The sequence below is a fragment of the Pelodiscus sinensis genome, chromosome 3, assembly GCF_052426305.1.
Source record: "Pelodiscus sinensis isolate ZL-2025 chromosome 3, ASM5242630v1, whole genome shotgun sequence".
Classification (NCBI taxonomy): Eukaryota; Metazoa; Chordata; order Testudines; family Trionychidae; genus Pelodiscus; species Pelodiscus sinensis.
In genome coordinates this window covers 80,475,129-80,499,738 of record NC_143054.1, presented here as the reverse complement: position 1 = coordinate 80,499,738, position 24,610 = coordinate 80,475,129, and the positions used below count along the sequence as shown (strand labels likewise).

At 41.3% G+C, this 24,610-nt stretch overlaps 1 protein-coding gene across 8 annotated transcripts in view; it reads left to right on the top strand.

The window, feature by feature from the left end:
- WASF1 (WASP family member 1) overlaps positions 1-24,610 on the top strand; it is a 192,436-nt gene that overhangs the window by 111,319 nt on the left and 56,507 nt on the right. For 2 of the 8 annotated variants that reach the window (XM_075923105.2, XM_075923103.2), the window contains 2 exons: positions 8,872-8,960; positions 10,473-10,633. The exons of 1 other annotated variant lie outside the window; for it this stretch is intronic. In XM_075923105.2, the coding sequence (XP_075779220.2) occupies positions 10,501-10,633 (133 nt within the window). In that variant the 5' untranslated portion in view covers positions 8,872-8,960; positions 10,473-10,500. Of the gene's footprint in view, positions 1-3,040; positions 3,177-3,385; positions 3,505-4,357; positions 4,432-8,871; positions 8,961-10,472; positions 10,634-24,610 lie in introns of those variants that run through there. 5 more of the 8 variants (XM_075923102.2, XM_075923104.2, XM_014573697.4 and 2 more) reach the window with 4 other exon arrangements.

Here is a 24,610-nt window from a genome sequence, read left to right as displayed (position 1 = left end):
ATAAGTAAGAGCTACTCACTGGGCATGACAGAATCAGGCTCTTACCCAAATTTATTAGGGAAGGATTTGAACCGAAAGAAAAGTACGGGTTTATTTCAAGAAATTCATGAGATTGCTTATTTTATCTACAACATTTTGCCGTCCCTAATATGGATATTTCTCAAATGTATTTTTAGACACAGAAAGTAAATGATGGTTAGAAGTAATTTTAGTATTTAAACCTAAGAAAAAATAGGAGGATTGTATCTTGCAGGTACTTAAGATCCCATGAAATTATTAAGGGATGTGTATTTTATCTGGAATACAAACTATTTTTACAATGTGTTTTTACTTAGACCTGGTAAATTCAAGGCTTCAGAGGACCGTTAAAAGTAGGGATGTAAATGTTTAACAGGTTAACTGGTAAGCCTCACCTTTAATGGGTGGGGACTGGAGGAGTTTCCCGCCTGATGAGGACAGGGAGCTGGTTCAGCCCCTGCCTGCAGTTGGGTGGAGAAAGCACTTCAGCCCAGCTGTGGACAGTGGAAGCACTCCAACCAGGCTGGAGCGGTTCTCCTGTCCCCCCATTAGTTAACTGGTTAAACAGTGTTTTACTGGTTAACAAATTGGATTTTACATCCCTAATTAAAAGCTAGAAGTTATGTACAGTTAATTTTAAGCGATAAAAAGGCATTTAAAGAAAAAGTACCAGAACATACATAAATAGAGAATTGCATTTCTTGGTTAGAGGTCAAAAGTGTCTCTATCAAAGTGTGCTAATAGAGATGCAAATGTTGGCACCACATTGCTCATTTCAGTTGGTTTATGCCTGAAAAGTAATGATATAAATAATTTTTGTACCTTCTTATAAAGGTTCTAATGACTTTACATTATGTAGAGTCTGTTCTAATGACTCTCCATAGCATGAAACCACAAAGTAAATTACCTGCTAAAAGCTATGGCCCTTGTCCCACAAACCCTCTCCTGTAAGGAATGTTATTAATTTCAATATGACTGCTACTAGGAACAAAGATCTATCTGTGTGGCCCTAAGAGCCTGCTCCTGGAGGGAAATACACAAATTAGAAACACAGACAATAGTAAAATGAGATTTGACTTGCAAAACTTCAAAGTAATATCATTAGTAGAGGGGAAAAAAATCTAAAAGGGACAGACGAACCTGTCTTAGGCCGTTATTCAACAAGGTACTTAATAAGCACATATCTAATATCAAGTCTAAGTAGTCCCCTTCAAGCCAATGGAATAACTGTCATGCTTAAAATTGGGCACACATTTAAAAACCTTACTGAATTAGCACCTAATTGCTGCAGTGTACCTACAGTACAGAATGAACTGCAAATGAAACATAAGTTTGAAACTTGTAATTGATTTGGAACTTCAAATGCATAGACACCATGTCACAAAACAAAGAAGTAAATGTCTCTGATTAGTTTTGATACAGCAGGTCATCCCTATTCACCAAAGCACTTCAGTACACGTGTAGATGCTTTGTCAAACTGGTACCTGTATTCCCCAAGTACAATTGTACCTGAAGTCTGGACTTAATTTCAGGGTACCATGTGACTAGAAAAATATTAATTGGTTAAGGAGAGTTCAGAGAAGAGCAATAAAAATGATCAGAGATGATGGAAGTGATTTATGAGGAAAAAAATTACAAAAAAAGTAACATCTATAGCTTGATTAGGTGGCTGATAATGAGGGGATTATAACAAGCTTACAAATAGGTGAAGGTAGTAAACAATAAAGAAGAAAAATTATTGTGTGTGAAACATGGGAGTATAGAGGAACAAAACCAAGAAAGAGCTAGAACTGCCCATGAGAGAGAATTTAGGCTGAATAACAGAAATACTTTCCTACTAGAGAAATGTACTAGGCTTTTAATAATCTTCCTAGGGAAGTGCTGGAAGCTCTGTCACTTAGGACACTGAAAACTAGATTGGACAAACACTAGAAAATATACTGTCAAGAACAATCTTATACTTACAGGGAAATGTATTGGATAATCTTCAAGTTTCTTCCCTCTAACTTCTCTGAAATATTCGGTTCTTACTCCATCAAATTCCTCGACTTTACTGGGGCATTTTGCCTTAGCAAGGACTGAAGGATCAGTGATCAACCCCTATTCTTAAATAATATAAATAATCTATGTTTCAGAGCTCTAGAATATTTAGTAATATCTCTGCTTGAAAGTAAACAACCTTTATCAATTTAACTAACTTTTTTTTTTCAACAGAACACTGTTCAGACACTTTAAATAATACTAAAATGTGAGTCACCATTATAGAGAAAACAGGATTCAGTAGACAAGGCAGTATGTTATTTATGGATATTGGCAGGCTTGTGCAACAAGCCCGCCTTCTGAGGAATTTTGTTGTTTGCAAGTAGAAAAATCCATATAGAAAGGAACCCAACTAGTGATAATGAGCAAATCATTACCCTATCTGAATCAATATGTGACGTATTTTAACTCTTCCTTAAAGCTGAAAAAAAGTTATCCGTAATCATCATATTAATATTCTGTAAATATCCAGAAAATACAAAGTGTCTGTTTTGGGATTTTAGTAGAAATTTTACTTTGGAAAGCTAACAGGCTGTTACTAAAATTATGAACTTCTTTAATATTGAAAAGAACAATTGATCACCTTTTATAAATATCTGTTTAAGTAACATCTTTTGTGTTTTCTAAAAGAAACTTAAAACTATCCAAGCATGAAAAGCTTTAATAAAATAATTTTATGACACTGTCTACTGTTTAGTCAAATGTGTCTGAAGCAATAGTTGTAATAATTAAAACAATTGTATGTCACTTATGGATTAATATATAGCAACAGCATAATTAGCTCATATGTTGTGTCAGGTTTTCTAGTCACAGACTTTTGTATGCTCAGTTCTATTGTAGTTGTCTGACATTATTTATTATTTCATTAGCATCCAATTTCCTTCTTGGATTCAACAGTAAAGTCAGTGCAATGAGCTGCATAGACTGTCTTATTCCTCCTCCCTCTTCTTCTCTCCACTCCAGCATAGCCACTCATTTTCCTCATTTCTGGCATATCATAATTTAATATTTAGCAATTATGGCTTGGAACCAAAGGAATAATTATTTCTTAATCGTTCTGCCTTTAGGGGGTTCTTTTCACGTTTCTGAGGAAAAAAGGAAGTCTTTGGTCACTGGGGGTGAGTGCTTCTGTGTTTTCTTTGTAAAAGATAGCTCTGTTGTTAAGGCAAGACACTGTGTGTTGAATTCTAATTCCTTTGTGCAAGTGCCAGCCCGTTTCAAAGCAATCCAATGACTGGAGGTGTTCGGTATGATTAATAGTGCTACAGTTCTGTGATTGACTAGGTTGACTGTGCTTTCTGTGTGTGTAGAATTCTAAAAGTTGATACATTGCCGATGAGTAACAGTGAGGTTTAATGCTGTAGCGGAGGTGGGAACTGAATATCTTCTCTATGCCAAGCAGTTTTTGTCTAGGGTTACCTTACATTTCTTAGCTGCTGAGTTCAGGTACCTTTTCTTTAAATATTTATTGTTACTGCAGCACAATGCTACCCATTTTAGAACAGGTCTGTGTCTTTGTAATAATTTTTCTTAATAATCAAGTTGTAAAATTGGCATATGCATTTGAAAGGTACACTAACTTTAAGTGATAGATGAGTATCTATGGAATTGAATTGTAGTGTGTTTTAATTCATTTAATTTAATTATTTGATAAGCACACCGTGTAACTTCATTATTGATAATATATAATGGTAGATTTGGTAGAATCTCAGAAGTTATGCTTTATTTCTGGCTTTAGAGATTTTGGATTTAAATTGGCACTGGATTAGTTATCTGTCTCTGTCAAGATTACAAAGAGCTTTTGTTGTGATCCATCATAGGGCTTTTGTGTGATATACTGTATGCAGAAGCTGCTAACAGAAAGAACAGATTAATGCTGTGAGAAAAAAAATGTCATCAGGTAAACATTAGGTCTTAAAAAGCAATTTCAAATTTATAGTAAGCTATACATCCCTAATACATTTTTAGCCTTATGGGGATGGAGAAGAACTTTTAGTCAAAAATTAATTTATTAGTTCAGAGCTGTGCTTAAATTAGAAACAAGGTGCTTCTATAAAGTTTTGAAATCAAATGATTTGAATGTGCTTTCTAGAAGAAAAATAATGGGTCTGAGAGAGCCTGATGAATTTTTAGTAGTGTTACCAGAAAACTCTACAACAGTCCTCTTTTTAAGTCTATGTATGTATGTTATGTGTAGCAATGTTAAATGATGTATCTAATACAAAGATGTTGTGTGTGTGTGTGTGTATGAGATGAAGTTGTGCATGTATTAACATTTAAAATTATATTACATATTCAGAAGTTGCAGTAGAAGAATGAATGCAAGGAGCCATCAGATGCTTCTTGGTTAAGACCGTAACAGTAAAACTGCATGTATGTGCAATATATTTCTATGTATATAACTTAAATATTTGTGACAATATTTGCATGTATATTATGAATTAAATTAGTCTTTAATTCTTGCTCCAGTAACATAATTAGAACTAGTACCCATTTTTGGAGTTCAACCCTTTTATTTGCAGTAAACTTTTCGACGGAAGGTCTTTTATGTGGTTTCTATTACAGTTTAATGTGATATCTTCAATATCTGAAAAAACGGTGTTTTACAATTTTCTGAGTTGAATCTTTTCATTTGGCCATGAAGCATTATAATGATAGTGGCTTACCTAGTCTCTAACCTTTTAATCATCTTGTACATTTAGTGTGTCATGGGCCAGAAAGGCAATTCCTTCCACAAATATGGAACGAAGAGAAGTTCATATTAAAATTATCTAACAATATATCAACTAAGTAGTACAATATAACATTTGCTATTCTTATAATTCTATTTTGAGTATCCTTTTATTTGAATATGTTGTAGTTATTTTTGGTTTAAATCAAGATTCTTTTTTGGTAACTTTGGTGTTTTTAGCTTTAGGAAATTATTTTTACATACTCTTTCACTGAAAAATAGCTAAATATATATTTTTAATTTCACAATTTGATTTAAGTACTTAATTGAAAGCAAATTATTTTGTTTAAAATTGAAGTATAGCTCTCTATTGACTTTGGTATTTAACACAACATGTAATTTAGTTTATTGGAAAAAACAGTGACAGTTGTGTATGATGCTGGGGGTGATGTCAAAGTGTCAGGCTACAAGCTTAGCTCTTTATTGTTTTCAAGTAGTCCTGCTACTAAAAGTAGTAAGTGCTTCACCTTATGAAAAGATTTAGTATGAACAGGTCTCTTATTTTCTAAGACAGACAGACAGACAGAAATAAATAAATCTACCTATCTATAAAAAACTTTTCCGGTGGGACAACAGAGGGACATCATGCATCACTCTGCATCCTGCAACCCCTCCCTCCGCCTGCAGCCCCTCCCTCCGCCCTGAGCCACCTGGCCTCACCCCTCCCTGATGCTGGGGGTGGCAGCCACATGGCCTCCAGCTGGGCTTGGAACAATTCCCCGGGGGGGGGGGGGGAGGGAAGTGAAGAGACAAGTGTGCTGAGGCCTCTGCCCAGCCCAACCCCATGGTGACCAGGAGCTGAGAGCAGGGGCTGCTGAGGCTGGGGGGGGAGGGGGGAGAGGTCGTATATCCAGGGCTGGCCTGGACTTGCTCCCTGCCCCTGCTGGCTGGGCCTGGCCCCGTGAGGCCTCGGCCCAGCCCTTCCCTACTCCACTCTGGTGGCCATGGAGAGAGAACTGGGGCTGCCTCAGCCTCTTGGGGGGGATAGCTGGAGCTGGGGTGGCCTTGGACCCTCCCGGAAACAAGAAGGTAAGAGCCCTCCCCGGCTAAGAAGGGAGTTGGCAAGCGTAGTGAGTACGGGGTGCAGCCCGCTAGTAAATAAATAAATCAATAAATTACAGCTATTAAACAAGTAAATCTGTACATCTTTGCATTTTGTTAATTACATGTGGGAGCTGATAATAGTCGATTATTTTTATTTCTGTATTAAAAATCTTTAAAGTCATTGTAGATAACATAAAGTAGGTACAGAACTTGAATAAGATAATATTATTAAAAGCAATTATTGCATAAAAAATTAAAGCTCATTTGCTGCCTGGTTTAGATACAGATATCTTGAAATGAAAAAAGAGACAAACCTCTTTAATTATAGATTTTTTAAAAAAACATAGCCATATTTAGACTTTCAGTCCAGAAAGTAATCTGAGTAATAGAATAGCAACAAATAACATTCCCACTTAACAAAAGTGTGGATGTTGGCAAAGTGTGGATGCTATTTATCTCACCTTAATCATTTGCAGGTGTTGTTAAAGAATTAGAGGGCTTTGTGCTGAATGCTTCATCCTAATAGCAAGGGTAAGAAGGACATTTAGCACACATCTCAGCATTTACTGTTTACAGAGGGCCAGCGTAAAGTCCTTCATCCTGCAGAATTCTTCACATTGTAAAAGCCCATTGTAGCCTTGAGGTAGCATGTATAAGTGAAGTTGATGCAAAGTTTGCCTTCCACATATCCTGTCCACTGAGAGTTTGTGCTCAATATGAGTTCCTAATATGTCTGCACAGAAGGGCGAATTTTAATTTACACTTATTTTACACTCTCATCCCACCTGTATAAGGAGAAATCCAGTGATCTGGAAATCCCCAAATCCCCATAGATGGCATGGTAGAGAACTCGTTTCTATTCAATTATATACTTGCATGCAGAGGAATGTAAAGTGTTACTCTCCTAGTAACACTAATTGAAGTAGTATGCATTTAAAGGGCATGAGCCCAGTACTAGTTTCTTAGACACATAATTTTAACTTTTAAATATAGTTAACACACTACTAAATTACACACTCCCAATTTGAGTGGACAGATATAATGTAGGTAACTTCAGTGATAGCTTAGTAATGAACACCGTAGCTAGGTGTTAACATCAATGGTGGGCAACCTGTGGCCCATAGGCCACATGTGGCTCATCAGGGTAAGCCTCTCGTGGATTGCCAGACAGGTTGTCAATCTTGCAGCTGCAGGTACGGCCATCAGCAGCTCCCACTGGCTGCAGTTTGCTGCTCCCAGCCAATGGAAGGTGCAGGACGTAGCACTGGCCACAAGGACTTGCTGTTCACTGCTTCCCAGAGCTCTTATTGGCCAGGAACAGTGAACTGCAGCCAATGGGAGCTGTGGGAGGCCATAGCTGGCAGTCTGCAGGCCACAGGTTGCCCACCATTGGTTTACACACTTGCCTTCTCCACTGAAATCTAGTTACTACCACTGTGGAGCTATGCTAGCAGGATATCAGAATTCGACCTAAATCTGAGGCTGTAATGCCAACATTTCAGAATAAAGTTATGGCAGCTAAGTTTCCTGTAATGTCATGAATATTACTTTTCTACTTATATAGTAGAATATTTTGAAAGTTAAGTTAATCACTAAAATTTGGGAGTTTTTGGTGAAACTTTATATTCCTTATACTGGACTATGTTTGAGACTTTTTTGAGGAGGGAGGCAGGTAGATTCCTAAAAATTCCACCCTCCTGTTTTCATACACCAAACTTTGAGTTTCATATGCTAGCAACTTTCAGACAATCCCCAAAATGCTTTATAAAGCAAGGATCTGAGTAGTGAAAGTGTGTGACTCTGTAGGCAAACACAATGATTGTTTATGTACTCTATTACTTTTTTAAAATGTATATTAAATTTGACTGCCACAAACCTTGAAATGTAGCATTCTGTTAGCAGAGAATGATTGACTGAAAATTGGGGCTTATAAGGCATTACTGGACAGTATGTTTTAAATCTTAGGCAGCAAGAATCATGGCAATATTAAGGCTCAAAAGTACATTAAAGAAAATATGTCTTTAAATCTGTTAAAGCAAGAACACTCTGAGCTACATTTTCAGCACACTGTATAGGGATATAGATAAATAACTTTTATTAACATTAAAAAAATACTACAAAGGTTGATAGCCCCCAAATAGAACTTAATCAGAAGTAACATTTAAAAAGTCCTCGTGTGTTCTATGGAAGATTCTATGTGTTTTCTAAGAATAAGACTGAAATGTAGATTAAATATCCATTAGTTTTGTGGGCAGCAAGTATGCAGCAAAGGTGGAGCATTTTTGTTCTCAATTATATGTACTTTTGCCATCCTTCCAGTCTTCCTGTCTGACTGTCCCTGATAGAAAATGAGATCTATTATGCTGACAATTGGGGTTTTCATTTGTGACAAGATTGCAGCAATTTAACATTTTCCCACACCCTTTGCACTTTTGAAATAGTTCTGCAGGCGAGTTCTGCAAGTGAAAATAGTCCCTGTGCATGTGCTTATGATAGGCAAGCCATTCATCCACTTTTAAGCTTGACAGTCTTGCTTTTTTAAAGTTTGTCCCAGGTCCAGTACTGAGACAAAACCACGTGTGTGGTTTTGTCCATTTTCTGATGGTAAATGCCATTTTGAAGCGAGCAGCACCCTGCCTCTCACTTTGTGACTTTGCATGCAGGATGTCTGCCAGGTTCCCATGGAGTGCGGGGTAGGACACTGTTCAAAATGGTGTCCCTAATTTGTGTGACTTTGCACCAAGCAAATCTAGCAGAGTAGAATATTTTGAAAGTTATGTCACTAAAACTTACAATTTTTGGTGAAACATTATATTTCTTTTGCTAAACCATGAGTGTTGTGGTGTGATTTTTTTGCAGGGTGGGGACAGATTATTAAAAATCTCATTCCCTCCTATTTTAATAGAAGAGCTTTGGAGTTCCTATATAAATAGCTTTTAGATGATCCCAAAGTGCTGCATAAAGCAATGAGATCCCCAAACTGTTCCCTTAGCATAAGGAGTAGAATGAAACTGACATAATCCTTGTCCTTTTAACAGCGTTGCTCGTATTGGAAAATTTAGTGCATGTGCAGGGTAGAATTGCCACAGGGAGGTTCCTCTGCAGCTGCCAGAGGCATTTGAAAAAGGTAAGAATGAGGAAGAAAAGTGTCTAAAAGCCTTCAACAACTAAGAGGAAGCATCTGTGCCTGCATGTAACATAATGGATTCTACATGTTTCGTTAGTCTATAAAGTGCTACCAGACCATTTGTCACTTTTCAAAGGTAGCTCGTTCAAACCTCATTAAATTGGTACTTTTAAAAAAAGTGTTCACTTTTTCTCACCATTGCCATTATATGTTGGACTAGGAATTAAACAAGAAAATCATATCAAAAGAATTTCTACTGCTTAAAAAAATTAGAGACATGTCAGAATATAATGGCTATTTTAACAAAAGCATTGTATTTAAAGGCCACAGGTTCAACCTCTCTCTGGCACCCTCCAAACCTGACAGTTGCCAAACCAGAGAATTTGCCAAACCATAGGAGGTCAATATTGTCTAGCAGCATTACCATCACTTCCACTGCTTACTGGGCTCTTATAAGACACTTAGGGGTAAATTAGAGCTAAATAACATCAGAAAACACTGAGAGCCAGGACTGGTGGCTATAAACACACTTATGGGACTGTGGGAAATTTAGCCACCCATGATAAGTAGACATCTGACTAATTAAAATCATGCCGGACCATGAATGTTGCTGGACTAGAGAGTACCGGATTAGAGAGGCTCAAGCTGTATTAACTCAATACATAAAGGATCACATTGTGACTAGCCTTTATGCAAGTTCAAGGCGGTAGAGGAGCTTTTCAAGGAGCCTCTCATTTGGGCTCCATACCTAGTATTCCACTGTCAGTGCACAGCATCTTTCCCCTTCACTGGTGCTCAAGAAGTGGCTGAAGCCCAAAGATCTGTCAGCACCACAGGACAAGGGGGCTTCAGCAAAGGACCTGTGTTTGGATACATGCCTGCCTTGGAGCTACACAAGGGTATTGCTGTGGACAGACCCTGAACCCTACAAGGGGATGCTTAGGAGTGGCAAGGTATCCAAACCCCTTGTAGGGCCACCTGGATCCCAGACAGCCCTCATGGCCAAGAATCAAGTAAGTGGGCCGGTACAGCAGATGCTAAGCCAGGCAAAGGACCCAGTTATGGCCCAGACCTCCATGGACAAGTTGATTAGGGGATCTCCTTCCAAAGCAACAGAACATCCACATTCCTCAGAATGTGGGCATTGATCCCCATCACCATGGCCTAGGAGCCTGATGCCACAGCCTCGATCTCTGGGCCAGGACTCATTGATTAACCTTCACAGGTACATGCAGGCTCCTGGGACACACATGTATCAGAGGCAGCAGTGCGGGGAGGCAGGCGGGAGCCTGTGTTTCCCATGTGCTCTGGCTCCTGAGGATCTGACTGTTCTCCCTGTGTGTAACTGCATAACCACTGAAATTTTCAATGGTTACACGTTTACTTAATTAAATGCATTTTAACATCCCTAATTTTAAACTTGTCAGTATTAATGACTTGATTGGATGTATTGATCTGAACAAAAATAATTAAGGAATGCTATAATCATGCTTTTGTTTAATTTCTTCACAGGTGTGCTATAACCCTCTGATATCTCAAAATGCCATTAGTGAAAAGAAACATAGACCCCAGGCACCTGTGTCACACAGCTCTGCCCAGAGGCATCAAGAATGAACTGGAATGTGTCACCAATATCTCCTTGGCAAATATAATTAGACAACTGAGTAGTCTAAGTAAGTATAGTGTGCTATTAACTTTACAATTCATTTCAAACTAAAATGTCATTTGCTGGCACTTTTTGTAAATGAAACAGAACCACATTTTCAAATTCAAAATTTAAAAAAAACCACCTTATTTCTCTATTAATGTTGGCTTACACAAACTGCTCTGACCCTTATGTTTTCTTTTGTTATCTTGTAAATTATGTTAGTGCTTATGAAAGGTGCTCACTGACAGTTCTGGAGATGAAAGCCTACACAAAGTGGATACGAGGAAGAACTCTGCTTTTTCCAAGTTACAGTGTTAAAGTTTCTGCCTTAACATTACAGAGTGAACAGCACAGTTAGCATTAGGAAATAAAATTCTGGTTACTTGGTTCAACAGTTAAATGCAGTGCTGCCACTATGATTAAAGGGGGTGGGCTTGAGCAGCCCCAGCCGTAGGCAGGGGCTGCTCCAGACCAGCTACTCCTGCCTCCCACCCCATGGAGGCTGCCACTGCAGCTCCCAGCCTCCCCACAGGGGGCCCTGCAGGGCTGGAGCAGCCACTCTCTGCCCATGGCTGGGCTGCAGGCAGGGGGCTGCTCCTGAGTACCATTTAACTATTATCTGGTAAGCATCACTCATTATGGGTGATGCTTACTGGGTAATGGTTTAACTGGTTACCCAGTAAGATCCCTAATTAGCATGCTTAAATATAGTTGCCATGTGTTGAAGAGTATTTCTTCTGCTTCTATCATCCCAACCCCCTTTCATCACTTCTCCTCCTCACTGATTTCCACTTTATACTTATTCTCACCACTGCCATCCCCCAACTGGGAATTGCATCCCTTCAAGGGGCAAAAACTTTCAGAAATTTGATATCAAGAATAAGGAAGGCATAGTAGTCACTATGGGCCCTCATACTTGGTCCTATTGTAGTCAGTGATTTTATCATTGACTTCAGTGAGAGAAAGATTAGGCTAAAAAGGATCTTTCTCAGTAACAGCAAAGGTGTTCAGCTGTATGGCACTACATACAGATAGTCAAAAATAACAGTAAGACATTGGCATTCTAGCCATATAAATTAGGGCCTACCAAATATTAGTCATAACATGGTTAGGAAGACCCGCAACATCTATACCAACAATTCTTCTGTTGCTTCCACTTGCGCCTGTAGCCAGACAGACCACCTTACTATGGATGCCTCTATCCAGATCCTGGTGTGGTTTTGCAGCGACTGTGGCTTGCAATTCCCACTTACTGTAATCCAGACTGGGGAGACCATCAAATGTGAAAGGTGCCTGCTGGTGGGATCTCTCAGGAAGCAGGTGGGAGAACTACAGGAGGAGGTGACTATGCTGAAGAGCATCCAAATCCATGAGGAATTACTCATCTGGAGACCACTGAGGCTGAGGAAGCTACCCCATTACAAAATACTACTGACACACCACTGTGTGGAGGAGGAGATGGCTCTGTGTCAGGGGGGACACTGGCAGCTGGTCACTTCTGGCATCAGGCAGTACTCCACCTCTGCTCTCAGTCCTCTCACTGTGATTGTGGAGGACTGTTAAGCTGTTCTGGATATGGGAGATAAGGAATCACACCCTAAAGTAGAAGAGGAGAAGCCATGTACCCCCAAGGCTGAGAGGTCTGCAGCCACCATTGTGAGGAGAAAACAGGGTAGTGGTGGGTAGAGACTCTCTTTTGAGGTGTCTCTATCGCTCTGACATGTCATCTCAGGAGATGTGCTGCCTGCCAGGGGCCCATATCTGAGACATTACCGAGGTAATGTAGAGGATTATCCAGCCCTCTGACTAATATCCCATGCTACTCATCCACGTGAGTACTAATGATACTGCAAGGTGTGACTTTGAGCAGATCAAGAGTGACTACAGGGCTCTGGGAGTATGGGTGAAGGAGTTTGGAGCACAGGTGGTATTCTCTTCAGTCCTTCCAGTCAAAGGATGGAGCCCAGGCAGAGACAAGTGCATCCTGGAGGTGAATGCCTAGATGAGAGGATGGTGTTGCCAAGAGGCCTTTGGCCATGGGATGCTAGCCCTGGGATGCTGTTCCAAGAAGGGGGACTGCTAAGCAGGGATGGGGTTCACCTTTTGAGGAAGGGGTAGAGAATTTTTTGACACAGACTTGCTAACTTAGTGAGAAGGGCTTTAAACTAGGTTCTACAGGGCAGGTGACTAAAGCCCACAGGTAAGTGAAAAACATGGAGACCTGGGAAATGATTCAGAAATGGGAGAAAGCATGGGCTATAATAGCAGAGATAAAGGAAGGACAAGGCAGAACTGGGGGGCAAAATCAAATCAACATCTTAGATGCCTGTATACAAATGCAAAGAGTATGGGAAATATGCAGGAAGAACTTGAAATGCTAATAAATAAACACAACTATGACATAGTTGGTATCACAAAGACTCGGTGGGATAATACACATGACTGGAATATTGGTATAGAAGCATGATGTCATGCTAGGGGTCTACTACAGGTCACCTACCCAGGCAGAAGAGGTGTATGAAGGTTTTTTTTAAACTAACAAAATTATCCAAAGCCAAGGATTTGGTAGTGATGGGGGACTTCAACTATCCAGACATATGTTGGGAAAAATAGAGATAATGGATTTCAGGAAGGCAGATCTTAGTAAACTCAGAGAGCTGGTAGGTAAGGTCCCATGGGAAGCAAGACTAAAAGGAAAAACAACTGAAGAGAGTTGGCAGTTTTTCCAAGGGGCAGTATTAAGGACCCAAAAGCAAACTATTCCACTGCACAGGAGAGAGAGAAAATATGGCAAGAGGCCACCTTGTCTGACTCAGAAGATCTTATATGAACTAAAAATCCAAAAGGAGCCCTATAAAAAGTAGAAACTAGGTCAAATTACAAAGGATGAATATAAGCAAACAACGCAGGTATGCAGGGGCAAGATTAGAAAGGCAAGGCACAAAATTAGCTCAGTCTAGCCAGAGACAAAAAGTATAACAAGAAGACATTCTACAAATATTAGAAGCAAGAGGAAGACCAAGGACAGGGTAGGCCCATTGCTCAGTGAGAAGGGAGAAACAGTTATAGGAAACTTAGAAATGGTGCTCAACCATATCTTTGTTTTGGTTTTCACCAAGAAGTTTGTTGTTTGCTGGATGTCCAACATAGTGAATGCTAGTGGAAATGGGGTAGGTTTAGAAGTTAAAATAAAAAATAAGTTAAAAATTACTTAGAAAAGTTAGATATCTTCAAGTCATCAGGACCTGATGAAATGCATCCTAGAATACTCAAGGAGCTGATAGAGCAGATATCTGAGTCATTAGCTATCACCTTTGAAAAGTCATGGAAGTTGGGAGAGATACCAGAAGACTGGAAGAAGGGCAAATAAAGTGCCCATCTATAAAAAGGGAAATAAGAACAACCCAGGAAACTACAGAGAAGATTGTAAACAAAAACGATTAAAGGCTTAGAAAACATGAGCTGTGTGGAAAGACTGAAAGAACTGGGCTTGTTTAGATTATAAAAGAGAAGACTAAGGCTATGTCTAGACTGCAGGCTTCTTTCGAACAAGGCTCTTTCGAAAGCATCTTTCGAAAGAGCCTCTTTCAAAAGATCGCGTCTAGACTGCAGGCGGATCTTTCAAAAGAGAAATCCGCTTTTTCGAAAGAGAGCACCCAGCGAGTCTGGATGCTCTCTTTCGAAGACGGCCTCTTTCCATTGAAGAACGCCTTCTTTCGAAAGAGGAACTTTCGAAAGAAGGCGTTCTTCCTCGTGAAATGAGGTTTACCGCCATCGAAAGAAAAGCCGCGTTCTTTCGAAATAATTTCGAAAGAACTCGGCTTGAGTCTGGATGCAGGGGAAGTTTTTTCGGGAAAAGGCTACTTTTCCCGAAAAAACCCCTGAGTCTGGACACGGTCTAAGAGGGGACATGATAGCAGTTTTCAAGTATCTAAAAGGGTGTTACAAGAAAAAGGGAGTAAACTTGTTTTACTTGGCTTTTGATGATAGGACAAGCAGCAATGGGCTTAAATTGCAGCAAGGGAGGTTTAGGTTGGACAATAGGAAAAACTTTCTAATTGTTCTGGTTTTTAAACACTGAAATACATTTCCTAAGAAGGTTGTAGAATCTCCTTCACAGGAGATATTTAAGATCAGGTTGGATAGACATTGATCAGGGTTGATCTAGACAGTACTTGATCCTGCCATGAGGGCAGGGGACTAGACTTGATGACCTTTCGAGGTCTCTTCCAATTTTAGTAGTCTATGATTCTATGAAATTCACTGTCCATTTTAGGCAATTTCACTGTGATAGGATTTTTGAAAATGGTAAATTTCATTATTTCAGCTATTTAAATCTGAAATTTCACAGTGTTGTAATTGTAGGGGTCTCGACCAAAAAGGAATGGGGGGATGGTCACAAGGTTATTGAACTGGGGTGTGTGGAGGGGAGGGTGGTACTACTACCGACAGCACTGTCTTCAGGGCGGAGCAGCTGGAGATTGGTGTCTGTTGGCTGAGAAGTTTGTTAACCAAACAACCAAAACAAAGGACAATGCCGTGATCGCGACTAACTACACTTTTTCCCTTTACTCAGGATCCATGCTAATCCGTACTTGAAGGCCCAGTTCACTCCCATGTCCAATATTTCTTATAAGCATTGTAATTCTGATTACTGCATCTACTCCCTTCTTCCCTTAGATTAGAAGACACAAAGGAAGAGCAGACTAGGTATCTATATCCAATTCAAATTTCAGCACTGTATCCCACTGGTTCTTCTGGCCCCCTGCTAACTCTCTTGCTAGCTACCTGTGTTTAACCCTTTAGTCACTGAGTGCTTGCCAGCACTTTTCTTATCCATCACAAAGCCAAAATAAGGAAAGAGTAGGTTAAAGAATATTTAGATATGTAAGGTGTATTCGAATTGGCAGGATCTGATGAAATTCATTGTAGTGTACTTAAGGAACTAGCCAAAGCAATCTCGGAACTGTTAGTGATTATCTTTGAAAACTCTCAACAAATGGTTGAGGTCCCAGAGGACTAGAGAAAGGGAAACATAATGTCTATTTTTTAAAAGGGCAAAAAAGAGGATCTGGGAAATCATTTTATAAGCACCTAGAGGATAATAGGGTAATAATTAATAGCCAGCATGGATTTGTCAAGAATGATTCCTGCCAAACCAGCCCAATTTCCTTCTTTGAGAAGGTTATTGGCCTACTGGAGAGTGGGAAAGCAATACAGGTTGAACTTCTCTAGTCCAGAACTTTCTGGTCCAGAAACATCCGTCATCTGGAATGATTTTATTTAACTAGATGTCCACTTTCATGTGTGTGGCCAAGTTTCCTGTGGTTCCATAAAATTTGTTTACAGCCATCAATCCTACCTCTCAGTGTTCTATGCTGTTATTTAACTCTAATTTACCCCAAAATGTCCTCTAATAGCCCAGTAAGCAGTGGAAGTGCTGGTAATGCTGCTAGACCAGTGTTTCCCAAATGATGTTCCGTGGAACCCCGGAGTGCCGCGAAATGAAAATAAGCATTCTGCGAGAAAATTCCTTTATTATTATTATTTAAATATTTTTACCCCGTCTCTCCATTTAAAATCTTTGTTAGCTTACAAAAATTTTAAACACAATACAAATATATATAAAATTTAAAATACGATACAATTACAATAACATTTTATGATTAAAATAATATTTAAGCATTTATGAATTTTATTGAAAATAATTTTCATTTGTGTTGATCTCATGACCTTGTTTAGCATTTCTTTATTGTTATCCTTGCTTATTTGTGGTCTACTTTTTCAGCTCCATATATGAGACTGTTATTAGGGGTTCCGTGGCCAAATAAATCTGGGAAACACTGTGCTAGACAATATTGACCTCCAGTGGTTGAGAAAATTCTCTGGCTTGGAACTGGTCAGGTCTGGAAGATGCCAGACAAGAGAGGTTCAACCTGTAGATGTATCTTCTTTTAATAAGGCTTTTGACATGGTCTTGTAAGTAAACTAAGGACATGTGATCTAGATGAAATTATTATGAGGTGTGTGCATAACTAGTTGACTTATCGATGGTTTGTTGTCAAACTGAGAGAATGCATCCACTGGTATCCAACTGGGGTTTGTCTTGGGTCCAGAGCAGTTCATTATTTTCATTAATGACTTGGATAATGAAATGGAGAGTAAACTTGCAAGCACTTTGGAGGACAGGATTAAAATTCTGCAAAATGTCTTTGACAAATTGGAGAATTGGTCTGAAATCTGCAAAATAAAATTCAAGACTGATAAGTGCAGAGTTCTGCACCTAGGAAGGAAAAAGGAAAAGCAAAACTACAAAATGAGGAATAAGTGGCTAGACAGCACTGATTAAAAGGATCTTGGGGTTAATAGTGGATCACAAATTGAATATGAGACAATAGTGTGATGCAGTTTTGAAAAAGAATATCATTCTGGGGTGTATTAATAGGAATGTCACATGTAAGACATAGGAGGTGACTGTCCACTCTGCATGGTGCTGAGGAAGCCTCTTCTACTGGAATACTGCATCCAGTTTTAGGTATCACACTTCAGGAAAGATATGGATAAATTGGAGAGAATCTAGAGGAGAGAAACAAAAATGATAAATGGTTTAGGTTAGAAAGTGTTAAGACCTGATAACAATCTTCATATATCTTAAGGGCTATTGTAGGGAGGATGGTGATCGATTGTTCTATGTGCATAGACTGTAGGACAAGAATTAATTGGCTTAATCTACAGCACAGGAGACTTAAGTGAAATACTAAGGAAATCTTTCAAATTATACTGACTATTAAGTTTGAAATAAGTTTCAAGGGGAGGTGATGGGATCACCCTCATATTAGACCAGTGGTCCCCAACATGGTGCCTGTGGGTGCCATGGCGCCCGCGGGGCATTTGTGTGCGCCCGCCAAGTGCTCGGGGTTGATCCCGCCCCGAGTGCGGTGGTGCATGCATGGTGCTGGCCTCAGGCATGCTGCGCATACGCGGCACGAGCCCCGGGTGCATGGGGAGCGCCGGCCCCGGGCGTGCGGCGATTTGCCCGCCCGCGCCCCAGGTACGTGGCAGATGAGGAGCGCCGGTCCTCGGCGCATGGCAAATAGGCCGCCCCGCCCCCAGGCACACAGCTGTGGGGGGCACTGGCCCCGGGTGCGCGGCTATAGGGGGCGCCAGCCCTGGGCGCACAGCAAATTGGCCTCTCCACCCCAGGGCGTGCAGCTACGGGGGGTGCCAGCTCTGGGCGTGCCGTTATGGGGGGGTGCCGGCACTGTGCGCACAGCTCTGGAGGGTGCCCGCCTCAGGCTTGTGGCAAATGGGCGGCCCCGCCCATGGCCAAGCAGCGCATGGAGTTGCTGGCCCCATGCACATGGCTCATGGGGGTGTGGCGTATGCGCGACCCCCCTCCCGGGCGCACGAGTGTCCCCGCCCTCTGGTGCCCGGCGGTTGAATGTCCCCGCCCCCTGGTGCCCGGCAGCTCCAAATGGTTGGGGACCACTGGATTAGACAGTTCCTTGTCAGAGGTTCCTGGCCCCAAGCAAGGGGATGGAATAGATGATGTTGAGGTCACTTACATTCCCACATTTCTGTGATTTGTTGTAAAGCAGGCTTTTTCTGTCCATGGCTTTCGCGTATCACCTATCCTGCTACACAAGGCCTCTCACAGAAAACTTAGACTGTGAGATATTCAGAGAAGCATAGGAAGCACAATGCAGCTTTCTGTAAAACAGAATTTGGCCTTGCAGGCATCATAGAACAGGGAGGTGAATATGAAAAAATAGAACACAAGCTGCAAGAGATAAATAAGACTCTCTTGACTAGTCCTTGAAAGCAGGGAGGTAGGTATAGGGAGATAAGACGCAACTGCTATGCACACAGACTATGCTTACACTCAGCACTGTCCACGGGGCCATTAGGCGGGCATCATGAAAAATCCTATAGGGCAGTATTCAGGTTCCTGGCCTCAAGCAAGGGGATGGAATAGATGATGTTGAGGTCACTTACATTCCCACATTTCTGTGATTAAGGAGAAAGACTGCTGTTTTGTGACGTATGTATAATTTCTAAAATGTAATTATAATATAACTACTTTGAACTACTACTTCGTAGTGTAATTAGTGGCAAAGAAATAAATAGCATTAGAGATATTAAGCAAAGAAGTTTTTTTTTTTACTCAATTGTTTTTTCTATATTTATTTTAAATGAATGAATACTTCACAAAATTAAACCCTACAGGGGTCTTTTCCCTGGAGCCATACCAACTGTAAAGCGCTGTCAAGTGAACCAATGAGGCACTAGTTTGAACTGCAAGTATTGTAAGTGCTTTTTAACCACTGGGACACTCACATTTTCCAGACTGCCAGCCCAATGAGCCAGTAGTTACACAGTAATATAACAGTAACAGGGCTGATGATTTCTAACCAGTCTTCTTGTTATTTTTAAAAAGTGAAATGTTTGCTATTTGTTTGTATTCCTTTTTCTCCTTTCTTGAGGAAGATTTCAGACAACCAGTCCGATTCTACCAGGAAACAAGGAGGGAAAGGCCCAGGATATATAAAGCAAACTCTACTCCCCTCATCTTAGACTTTCAGTGTGCTTTGCTTTCTCTCCTGGAAGTATAGAGCCTTAGATCTTTGAATGCAGCTCTTTTACCTCTAGCATTTCGAGAGACTAGAAGAGACGAGCAAAGACAATTTCAAGAAAGAGGAGAAGAATAAGAGATAAGAACAGGAAGAACTCAACTAAGAATGCCAAATAGAGTACTATGTAATGATGTCTTAGACCAGGGCTACTCAACTTTGGAAGCCCCGGGGGCCAAGTGACGGGCATGAGTACAAAGATTATGGCAAGACTCCACAACACACAAGCCTCATTTAAGATAGTTCTGCTGATATTAATAAAATGCACTATTTACCTGATTTCCACCCATATGACAGCACTTTTAATGAGCAATGACGTCCAGGAATTTAACTACTAAAACACATAACAACAGAAGACCATTATATTGACTACTTTTTTGTTTTTGCTCCCACCTGTGGGATGCACGTTGAGCCTATGCGTAAACCCAAACTGCACCGTGGGACGCAAACAAATGGGCCGCAGGATGCATGTGACCCATGGGCCACATGTTGAGTAGCTCTGCCTTAGATTGTGCATGTCCCCAGTGCCGGAAGGAATCTTGAAGAACATCCACCAGACAGTACTATCCTGCTTAAGTAGGCTCATGTGGCAGACAGACTATCAGAGAGAGCCCTTCAGGTGATCCTGCAAGCTCCTCTTCTACAGAAGGAACATGGCTTTGCTTATCAGACTCTTTAGCTGTATGGATTTTATCCCAACTCACTGATCACTGTAGCATCGAAAATCAAGCGTTGTTTTTTAATTCAGTGCTGCTTCTACTTCAGATTCCATTCAGTCATTACTCTGGTAGTTCCTTCAGCTTCTTCTCCTCTTTCTTGTTCCCAATGCGAATTGTAATAATCCTGCTTGGAGCCCTATTTCTCTCTTCTTCATCCCTTCCATAATAGTTGGATGTAGGGCTTTGATGTCCCACTACAAAATGGCTCAACCCCTTTCTATGGTTTCCCTTTTTGCTGTCTGTTGGATAGTGGATGAAGAAGCTTCATGAGCCTTAAGTAATAACTAGGAACACTCTCTGTTTAAAATCTCAGCTCTTTCACTAACTCTATGACTGTGAGCAAGTTAATTTTGTGGCATCTCTTTCCTCATCTATAAATACTTACTTTCGTACCTCACTGTGTATTGTCGGAATCCATTTGTTAATGTTTACCATAAAATTGATGTATGCAGTAATATAGTATATACCTTTGATGGGCATGTTTTCTTTGCATTACCACAGGGGAGCTTTGATTACGTTAACTACTTTGAGTTCCATGGGACCAAAAAGGTGGCTCCACTAGTGAAGTGTGCTAGTGTAGTTTCCTTTCAAAGAGTATCGCCCTCTGATGTGGTGTTATGTTCTGAAAGTTCCTGCTGCTATTTGGAATATGTTGAAAGTGTCTCAGTTTCATGCCTTCCCTCATAATGCTACTCATATTTAGAATTTGCTTCCCATTTGTAAGCACAAAGCTGCCTCCTTCTGCTTTGTCATGACCCTCTTTAAACTCACTTTTTCATGAAGTCTTTCTTTATTGATCTTCACAGACTGTGCACTTATTCTTTCTACTTTAATGTCATGTTTGTTTGAATAAAATTGAAAGCTGTAAGCTACTTGAGGCAGAACCTTATTTTAAGTATTCTTGTAAACCAATGTATGCATTCATGGGGTAGGAAGGAGGTGTTTAAATATTATCACTAGTCAGGGTACTATTTCTTACTTGTTTTTTGAAAGTATTTTGGCTGTCCATTTTGGGGAATTATTAGAATATAAACTGACCCAGAAGACACACTAGTTTAGGAGATACTCCCCTGCACCCTTGTGTACGGTGCTCTTTAGGTCAAAGATATTTACATTATCTCTTAATTATGATGTTGAACAGACAATCTTATAGTTAGCATACTATGATCTATTTATTCTGGTCCTTGTGTCTCAGTAAAGGTACTATATCCTACAGTTGCACAGGTGATCCCTGGAAGAATGATATTTAGTAGTAATCTGGGAACTGTAAAGTGAGTTTCTACTTGATTATGGGCCTCAGGTTAGCGTGATATTGGGGAAATAGGTTTAGTTGGCATTTGGGGCTGGCCATGGTTCTTAGCCTATAATTTGAATAAATTAACTGATCAGTTAAAGAGAGAACTGAGTTTTGACACCTTTAATCTAAGCATCAACTTTTGCAGTTTTCCTTCCACTGAAGGAAGTCTACAAAACAGATCTTCTTCTTCAAGTGATGTCCCAGTGGGTGCTCCACAGTTGCTGTGAGGCTCGTCCTGGCACCACAGATCCAAGACTTTGAGAGTAGTGATGAGGCGGGCTACACATGCATTGCTTCTGCCTTTGAAGTAGCATGCCCTGGTGAGGGTCCAGTTTCTGAGCGTGTCCTCTGAAGAGAAGGGCTTGGATGTTTGCCCTGAGAAAAAGTTGCACTCGAGCCTTTATTGCCCCTTTCTGCTCAGTTCTTTCTTACACCACCGTTGGCCGCTTATGGAGCTCAGTTCTCTCCTCCTCAGCACGCTCTGCAGGACAAAGCAGAACCATCGTATCAGCTTAGATAGTCCTGAGGTACTCAGGACTACCTTCCTTTTACACACACCAAAAAAAAAAAGCCGCTGCTGCCAGCTTTTACCGCCGTGCAGCTGCAAGCTGCGGCAAGCAAACAAAAGGATAAAGGAAACAGAAACCAGCGACCCACAAGCAGTCTCAGTTGCTTGTACAGCTACAGATAGCATCTGGGGGAATGCCAGACTCGCCTAAGAAGAAAAGATTCAGCAAATGCTGAGAATTTATGCCAGCCTCTGATGCCCACCGCGAATGTATATGCTGTTTGGGGCCACACATGTACTTTAGTAATGTGTCCATTGCCGTAGCCTCACAACCAGAGCTTGCAAAGAAAGGGAACTCATAGCGCACACACAGTCTATGGATAGAGACCTGGACCCCCTTAATTATCAAGGGGGCTTGAGTGCAACTTTTCCTCAGGGCAAACATCCAAGCCCTTCTCCTCAGAGAACATGCTCGGAAACTAGACCCTCACTAGCCTGTTCTCTCCCCTCAAGAATTAGCAAAGGAGATGACCCAGGCACTTCAGGCACAGCAAAGTCTTGAGTTTCCTCAATAATGGGCTCAAAGACGTGCTCAAAACAGCCCTCAAAATCAGCTGCCACAAAAAGGGCATCTAGCAAGGGCCCTGTGGTGACAGAGGCACCACTGGCATTAAGGGCACCTAGCTCACCTATGACACAAAATTCGCCTGTGGAACAGAAAACCAATAGGGATAGCTCCAGCCGTCCCCTAGTACCCACACCAAATCTAGATCCCTTGGGGTCACGGCTACACCCATGCCACCAGCAGAAGTGCCGACCAGAGCGGCAATGGGTCACAAGTCTGTATCCCATCGCTGTTCCTCAGATTGCAAAACACAAGCACCACCAGGACATGACGGAGGGCCTAGGACCCTGTCCTCTTCTGAGCTTCACCACGACACCATTCACGATCCCCACTACAAACAGGAGGCTCGCCATGGTCACTGTCCTTATCACAATTCAGTGCCTACCATGGGGAAACAGGGAGCATATTCTCCTTGCAACATTCCTCCCCAGATAGGGCACACGCATGTTATGGGGCATACAGACCACCGCATTACCAACATCCTCTGTGGCACACTGATTGGCATTACTATGCCACTCATCACAGCCTATGGTCCCCCTATTGTTACTGGACACCACAACACACCTCCACTGTACCGCCTACATCTGCACAAAGTTCACTACCCTCCATGCACTCAGGTGCATCACATTCCCCATCTGAGGGCTCAGATCTAGAGGAAGGACAGATCAAGGATGACCCGATCTGATATAGCACCGAGTAATAATTCATCCTCTGTTCCTCATGAAGCGGTTATTCCAAACAACCCAAAACTCACTGATGATATCAAGCAATTCCAGGACCTATTTAAAAGGGTGGCTACCAGTTAGGAGGTAGTTTTATCAGAGGCCCAGGAGAAACAAAATCCTAAAGAATCTACAGCCCACTGCAAAGTTCAAAATCGCACTGCCTCTAGATGAAGCAATCCTTGAGGCAGCAGATAAAGTCTGGCAAACACCTGCCACAGCCCCTCCAACCAATAAAAGGGCCAATAGGAAGTATTTTGTGCCATCTAAAGGCATGGACTTTCTCTACCTGCACCCTCAACCAAACTCCATAGTGGTTGATGCTGCCAATCAAAGGTCCAAGAACCTACAACACAAAACACATACACAGGACAAAACACATACACAGTTCCACGAGGTGTACCGGTAGTTCGGAAGCCTAGTCCGAACTACCTAGTTCGAGCCCCGTGTACGGGGTTCGAACCAGTGGGGTTTTAAAAATGGCGGCTCCCCGCTTATGCAAATGAAGCCCGGGAAATTGAAATCCCGGGCTTCATTTGCAAGTGCGGTATGCCTACATTACCCTGCTAGTTCGAACTAGCGGGGTAGTGTAGACATACCCTTAGTGTTTAGCGAGTGTTTTAACTTTAAATAAACTTTTGAGCTGGTGTTTTCTTCTGTCAGATTGAATTGGAGCACTAATAGGTTTTAGTGTGTCTTTTGTGTTGAGTAAAAATTACTGATATTTGCATTTTTAAGGGGAGTTGATTTTGTTGATCTAGAATTTGTTCCTGGATACACGAGGCTCTCATACTTTAAGAATTTGTCTTTAGATTTGCAGGGTCCTTGTTTTATTTTATCATTTGGAACCACAACATTTCTTTTTGTCGTTTTCTTGAGAGTCAAACTAGTTCAGGTGTTATAGAAATGGTTTCCTCATTCTGTACATTATGGTATATACCCTGTGATATGGTCAGGCTGGAGTACTACAACTAAGAGAAAGCAAGGCATCTCTAAGGCAGCAAGCACTTTGGTCAATCAGGAGCAAAGAAGATAAGGCTGCTGTGAATTAATCAGGGCCAGCTGATCTTACCTGAGGCTTCCATGGAGCCTTTTAGAAGGAAGCCCTCCTTGCAGGGAGGGGAGAGTGAGAGAGAAGAAAGGTAACAGGAATAGTGCCAGAGAGAGCAAAGTGGGATTGAGGCGCTCCAAAGAGGGGGTTTAGGCCCACCTTTTCTAGGCAGCCTGAGAACCCACCTGAGAGCTGAAAAGGACTGTTTCGGCACCCCAGGCTGACCCTAGGGCACTGGCTCCAATGCCCTATGTGGCTGGGACCAGAGCTTAAACCCACCCAAGGGCTGGTAATGCAGCACGTAGACTGCCTGATCAAGGACTGAGCAGGGTACTGGGACCCAGGAGTGGGGTTACCCTGCCACCACCCATAAGAGGAAACACTTTATAAGGTTACTCCTGGGAGAATTCTGTAGCACTATATGCATGCATATTTCATGTGCAGTACATA